The following is a 7,263-nucleotide window of genomic DNA, read 5'->3' as shown; positions in this document are numbered from 1 at the left end:
TAACGAACAGTCCAAGCACCATTTTTATGTTGTCTGTTGGTGTTCTCTGGGGTAGATGATTTCCTTCTTTTTTTTCCCTTGCCTGTTTTCACTCCTCACTGTTTCAACTGCCTCTCCCTCTGTCCCTCAACCTCTGGCGAAGAAAAAGGCGTAATTCATCACTCAATGAGTTCTCTATACTTAGTATCAGTATCAGTAGCTCAAGGAGGCGTCACTGCGTTCGGTCAAATCCATATACGCTACACCACATCTGTCAAGCAGATGCCTGACCAGCAGCGTAAACCCAACGCGCTTAGTCAGGCCTTGAGAAAAAAAAAAAGAAAAAAAAGAAAAGAAAAAAGAAAAAAAAAGTAAAGTAAAAAATAACAAACAAACAAACAATAAATAAATAGATAAAATAAAATAAAAATAAAATAAAATAAAATAATAAATAAATAACATAATAGATAAATACATAAAAATACTACTACGACTAATAATAATATTTGAAAGGCGCAAAATCTTGATTAAGTCAATTTTCGGCGCGCGCGCGCACACACACACACACACACTCTTATACTCTATACTTAACAACATGTTCAAAAGTCTGAATCCTTTGAATGATACACAGGGCGGACAGTTCGTGATGCAGCTGTGTGATTGGTACGTGGCGGTGATCTCCGTCATGCTGCTGGCTGTGGCAGAGGTTCTGGTGTTGGGCTGGGTCTATGGCAAGTGGTCCTTTTTTTTTTTTTCTTTCTTTCTTTTTTTTTTTTTTTTTTTTTTTTTTTTTTTGCTGCCCCATCATCTGCACCGTTTCAGTGGCATTACTCCCACGCCGCTCATTTAGATTCCCCTATACACGGCCACACCCTGGGTTCGTCCGTCACAGTTCCAGCGTCGGCAGTCCGCAGAGAACCATTGATGTTAGGTCGCCAGGAGGCCACACACCAGAGGAGACCCTGCACTGCTGCTGAGTCACTTCAGTGGTGTTTAGTGGTGCCTGTTCTGATTTAACGTACTTAGGACATCACCTACTAAGCCCCCTACTAACGCCAATAATGGCTTAGTCGCGGAGTCAGACTGAGTGAGCGTCCCTCCCAGAGTGGAGACCGCCACCACGTCCCTCAAACAACAGCCACCCATGAATCTGCCGACACTGACAACATTGACAGGACTGACCCCAAGCACGGAAGTGGAGGGGTATTGAAACTGAGGTCACCATGAGAGCAGGGCATGAAAGGCCACAGACTTTGAGACTGTTTTGTTTATATTGATGATGATGAAGGAGGAGGAGGATGACGATGACGATGTTGCTATGGAGGTCCATTTTGGTTTGGGACTGCGTGACAAGGCTGTACTCTACGCTTCCTGTCATAATGATATCCCGGCATTAACCAGGCCCGAGAGATACAGACACCTGCAGTGTTGGTCAGGTAATTAGAGCAACACATCCAAAGACGCATCCTTGAAGTGTATGACACTCGACTGTGTGGTCCCAGTCTGCCCATTTAAGCCCACAGCGCACTCAACTCTGGGTAGGAGCCGGCCACGTGCCGAAAAACCCACCTCCGCTGGGATTCGAACCCGCGTCCTCCCAGCCGTCAGTCCGCGACTATAACCCCTTCGTCACGGCAGCTGGTGCAAGTGGTCCTTCTTCGTCGTTCGTTCGTTCGTTCGCTTCTTGTTGTTGTTATTGTTGTTCGTCTTCCATAGTTATTGTTTTCTTCTTCTTCTTGTTCGACTTCTATAGTTATTGTTGTTGTTGTCGTTTTCTACTACTACTACTACTACTTCTTCCTATTCTTCTTCTCCTCCTCCTCCTCCTTCTTCTATAATTATTGTTGTTTTCTTCTTCTTTTTCTTCTCGTTTCTCTTCTATAGTTATTTCTTCTTCTATAGTTATTGTTGTTGTTGTTGTCTTCTACTTCTACTACTACTTCTACTTCCTTTTCTTCTTCTTCTCCTCCTCCTCCTTTTATAGTTATTGTCGTCTTCTTCTTCTTCTGCTTCTTTCGTTTATCTTTTAAAGGTCCTGTGTGCAGCATGCACTAGGCGCACGTATAAGAATTCGCGGCAAAAAAAAAGGGAGGTTCTCTGTGGCATAATTCTGATTTTTTAAGTGCATTTTTATATGCATGTGCGTGTGTGCGCGTGGCTGAAGCCCGACTGAATGACACACGATACGACTGATGAGCACCTGAACGCCTGAATGCACACGTTGGCAAATGTCCCGTTGTGCACATGACTCCGTGCTTGAAAAAGCACTTACTGTTTGGTCAGTGATCAAAGAGAGGCGCCATGCAACAACAACAACAACAACTACTATTACTACTACTACAACAACCGCCCCCCCACGAAAAAAATTATGATGCTGATGATAACGATAATAATAATGATAATATTAATAATAATACTGATCAACTACAATATTAATGATAACAACAACGACGACGACGACGACATATCTTGATGATGATGATGATGATGATAATAATAATAATGATGATATTAAAAAAATATTGATGATGATAAGAAGAAAAAGAAGAAGAATGATAACAACAACAACAACAACAATTATGATATAATAATAAATAATGATGATGATTAAAATCAACACCATTATAGGGACCAAGAGGCTGTGCGCGGACATAGCCATGATGATCGGATACAGGCCACACTCCGTCTGGCATGTTTTATGGAAGGTCATCACTCCTGGGTTTGTTCTGGTGAGGTCCTCTCTTTCCCTCTCTCTCCCTCTTTGTCTCCGTCTTTTTCTGTCTCTGTGCCTCTCTCTCTTTCTCAACCTGTGCCTACCAAACTATATGTCTGTGTCTCTGTATGCTGTCTATATGTCTGTCTGTCACACACAGACACACACACACACACTCTCTTTCTGTCTAGAATATATGTGTGTGCGATTAGATCATTTTAAACGCTTTGGTTTATAATGAGATTTAAAAGTAAGTTAACTTTCGAATGAGAATAACCGAACTATGAATACAAAATGGGTCAAACTTAGGAAGATACCAACTGAGTTCTTCATCAATCAGAAATTTCATACTTCATTATTTACGGCAGGTTGAGCTGGTTCTATATTATCTGGCAGTCCAGTGGAGTGATATCACTATCTGCACCCCACTCTCCGATGGCTGTGCAGACCGATTATTAAGCCACACGCCCTGGTACACAGAGGTCAAGGGAACATGTGGGTGAGAAGTGCTCTGAGCAACCGATGCACGCACGTGTGTCTTTAACTCTCCATACGAACGGCGAAAGAGACGACGTTAACAGCGTTTCACCCCAATTACCACCATCATAATATTGCAAGCGGAAGGCTCTTATACTGAAGAGGTGAATGTTGACAAAGAATACCACAATTCTGACGACGGAAGCTATAGGTTGGGTCATCGAGACACCCACAGGACATCCGAGGGGTCTGTGTAGAGGAGAAGAGAGGACTGGCCGTACTGAGTGAGTTAAAATGCCGTCTTTTTCCTTTGTATTGTAAGCACGAGCAGCTCGACCACATGCGAACTTCTCTTTTGGAGAGAATGGATTTGACTTGACTTGTTTCAGGTCACGTGGACGATGGGAATGATTGGGTGGGAGCCCATTGCCGGCTACCCGACGTGGACTGTGGGAGTGGGGTGGATGATCGCTGTCATACCTCTCATACCCGTTCCTATCTTCGCTCTGCTTCAGCTGTATTGTTTTTCGTCTGGATCCCTCAGGGAGGTAGGGAAGTCCGGTTTGGATGCGTTCGTATGAGTCTGTATTACATAATGTCTGTATTAAATAACGTGTGGTGTGATAGCCTAGAGGTAACGCGTTCGCCTCGGAAGCCAGAGAATCTGAGCGCGCTGGTTCGAATCACGGCTCAGCCTCCGATATTTTCTCCCCCTCCACTAGACCTTGAGTGGTGGTCTGGACGCTAGCCGTTCGAATGAGACGATAGACCGAGGTCCCGTGTGCAGCATGCACTTAGCGCACGTAAAAGAACCTACGGTAACAAAGGGTTGTTCCTGGCAAAATTCTGTAGAAAAATCCACTTTGACAGGAAAAAACAAATAAAACTGCACGCAGGAAAAAATACAAAAAAGGTTGGCGCTGTACTGTAGCGACGCGCTCTCTCCGGGGAGAGCAGCCCGAATTTCACACAGATAAATCTGTTGTGATTAAAAGAAATACAAATACAAATAAGTGTTTTGTGTATGTACGATGCAGAATGTGTGTGTGTGTGTGTGTGTGTGTGTGTGTGTGTGTGTGTGTGTGAGTGGAGGGAGAGGGTGGTGTACTTGTTTCGGATATTTTTTGGTTAACACATAACGTGGATTATTCGCTCAAGCAGCTACCCAATATATTCCTTGCATCATGTACAATGTATCATTTACAAACACACATAAATGGAAAATCAGTATCATGAACATAATTAATCTTCAAGGAAAAACGTCATCCTTCCACTTACCTTCAAAGCATTACCATTGTCGTAATTGGTGTAACGGTGTCATTAAGATACCGGGAATTTTCAGTTAATATAGCATACCTCCCTTGAGGGAATTCCGCACTGGAAATTTCCACTTTTCTATTGCTCTTTTTGTTTCTTCCTTCCCCCCACCCCACCCCTTCACTATTGGCTGCCTTTTCTGCCTTCCAAGTATATTCTCCTATCCTTTTCTACCAAGCCTTGACGAATTCCATCTTTTTTCTGCAGTCTATTTTTGACTCACTTGTGTAAATAAAGCGAGTCTATGTTTTAACCCTTTAACATTGCCATTTTCTCTGGAAATACTTTGTCTGCCAATACCAAAATTGGCTTAAACATAGTATGAAAAAAAAATCTTCACATTTATACCAATAACAGGTTGTAAGTCTTCGAATTAAGTCGTATTTTCGAATCATTAACGGTTTGTTTCGTTGAGATGTGTTCAGAAATCCGAAAAATCTAAGAACCGCTTTCCACTGTGTTTGGCCAACTAGAAGGTAGGTTGTGTTCAAAGACAACATGACCTCGTATTTCTTGTTCACAATTTAAAGGAAAGAAAAACAAATTCTGGACAGAACACTAGCACTGATACTAACTACAAAATCGACGTGTTTACTGCATATAAATATTCTAAAGTGGACACTGAATTAACTGAAATGAACATAAAAAAAAAAAAATTGAATCGATCGTTTTTTTCAGCCCGTTGTAGACTGGTTGTGCAAATCCAGAGATCTGCCACGTGTTGCGATGTGCTTGAAGGAGATGGCAACGTCTCTTTTACCACCGAGATAAAAGAATAATCGAGATATAATAAAACACACACACACACACAATAATTTAAATGGCGTTATTACGTCCACTATAATCACATCTATTTATCGCACGAAGAAGAAAACGTCAACACGGCTTTAAGTTTTAAATTTAGTCATTTGACGTCAGATGTGCTGCAGCCTTGGGGATTTGTCTGCTTGTATCGGAACTGAACTGTGCGTAGTTCGATCCTGCTGGCATGCCTTTTTTTTTTTTTTTTTTTTTTTTTTGCCCCAAGCCTATCTTATATATCATATTTAATACAGAACACTTTTCAACGATTTTTTAAATCTCTTTTTTTTTTCTCCTCGTGATTCCTTTACTGGATAAACCGCGAAGCACACGTGAGTCTTGAAGGCTTTGCCTCATGTTGTATTTGTTCTTGCGATCAGGTAGTCTCAAGGCCTGACTAAGCGCGTTGGGTTACGCTGCTGGTCAGGCATCTGCTTGGCAGATGTGGTGTAGCGTATATGGATTTGTCCGAACGCAGTGACGCCTCCTTGAGCTACTGAAACTGAAACTGATCAGGTAGCGATACTGTAAACACTGGGATGGGCACCAGTTGTCCATTTTGCAGTTTTATATACCTGTATGGCCTTTTTAATGAACCTTTTTTTTTTATGTGGCTTTGAAGTATGTGTGGTCTTACTTTTTTACGTTTGTTTGTAATCTGGGGATCATTAATTAAGTGGGAGGGCTGACGTCCTCACCACAGCCTTGTCTGGCCTTGAGGGGGTTAACATTCAGATATGATATAGTTATGTGTTTGAAGCGGTTAATCTTTTTTCAGTTGCGCAGTCTTGGTATTTTATAGCCCTGTGCGGTCGGCCGGACTAACAGCGACAGTATCAGTATCAGTATCAGTAGCTCAAGGAGGCGTCACTGCGTTCGGTCAAATCCATATACGCTACACCACATCTGCCAAGCAGATGCCTGACCAGCAGCGTAACCCAACGCGCTTAGTCAGGCCTTGAGACAATAAATAAATAGATAAATCAAATAAATAAAAATAATACACAGTAACAGCGACAACAATGTCAAATGTCAGATGGTGTCGCCAAAGACGTGGAACAAGCTCCCTGATAACCTCCGTCATTCTGATTCCCTCGCATCTTTTAAATCTCGTCTCAAAACTCACCTTTTCCCTCAGCAATAAATTCAATTGTGGCAGGTCCACTTCCTTTTCGTAAGGTGTGCTTGACTATGTATACATATGTATGTGTACATAATTACATGCATGTATATGAATGTGTATTGTGTGTGCGTGTGTTTATGTAAGTTTGTGCCTGCCTATGTGTGCGTATGTGTTAGGGTAGCTGTCAGATACACATGTATGTTAAAATGTATGTATGCAGTGTGTGTGCGTGCGTGCGTGCGTGCGTGTGTGTGTGTGTGTGTGTGTGTGTGTGTGTGGTCACATTTTGGTGTGTGTATGTAACATAGATATAATGTTTTATGTTATCAAAAGCGCTTTTGTAAAGCACCTAGAGCAGATTTCTGGATAGTGTGCTATATAAGTATCCATTATTATTATGGTGTGATGTGCATGTTTCAGCGATTCCTGTCCTCCCTGCGACCGTCTCCTCGGTGGAGACCTGCCGTAGCTCATGACGGTGACCAGGAATGAGGCCATGGGCAGTCAGCCTCTCCCGGTTCCTCCAACCCCAAGGACCACACATCTTGTGAACGGAGTGGGAACCGATCGTCGTCGTCAAGTCAATCGGCGGCCGCCACCTCTTTAGTGGAGATGTTACTCTTCAGGAAAATAGCAACATGTAGATAATGTGTTTACAACTGGCACGCGCACCTACACGCACGAGTACACGTGAGCACACTCTATACATACATACACACGCACACATACGTACACGCACACGCACGCACGTAGACACAGTAACGTACACACACGCGCGCGCGCGCGTACATACACACATATGCATACACACGCACACCCACATATTTCATCTCAAGAAGCTTACTCTCTCTGT

At 42.8% G+C, this 7,263-nt stretch overlaps 1 protein-coding gene across 1 annotated transcript in view; it reads left to right on the top strand.

Annotated features, from left to right (window-relative positions):
• Window positions 1-6,965, top strand: part of LOC143283504 (sodium- and chloride-dependent glycine transporter 1-like) — a 25,625-nt gene extending 18,660 nt beyond the window's left edge. The window contains exons 11-14 of the mRNA XM_076589748.1: window positions 611-710; window positions 2,608-2,708; window positions 3,559-3,717; window positions 6,831-6,965. Of these exons, the coding sequence (XP_076445863.1) occupies window positions 611-710; window positions 2,608-2,708; window positions 3,559-3,717; window positions 6,831-6,902 (432 nt within the window). The 3' untranslated portion in view covers window positions 6,903-6,965. The remainder of the gene's footprint in view (window positions 1-610; window positions 711-2,607; window positions 2,709-3,558; window positions 3,718-6,830) is intronic.
• Window positions 6,966-7,263: the final 298 nt, after the last annotated feature.

Source organism: Babylonia areolata, chromosome 6 (assembly GCF_041734735.1).
Source record: "Babylonia areolata isolate BAREFJ2019XMU chromosome 6, ASM4173473v1, whole genome shotgun sequence".
Lineage (NCBI taxonomy): Eukaryota > Metazoa > Mollusca > Gastropoda > Neogastropoda > Buccinidae > Babylonia > Babylonia areolata.
This window is presented reverse-complemented; position numbering and strand designations above follow the sequence as displayed.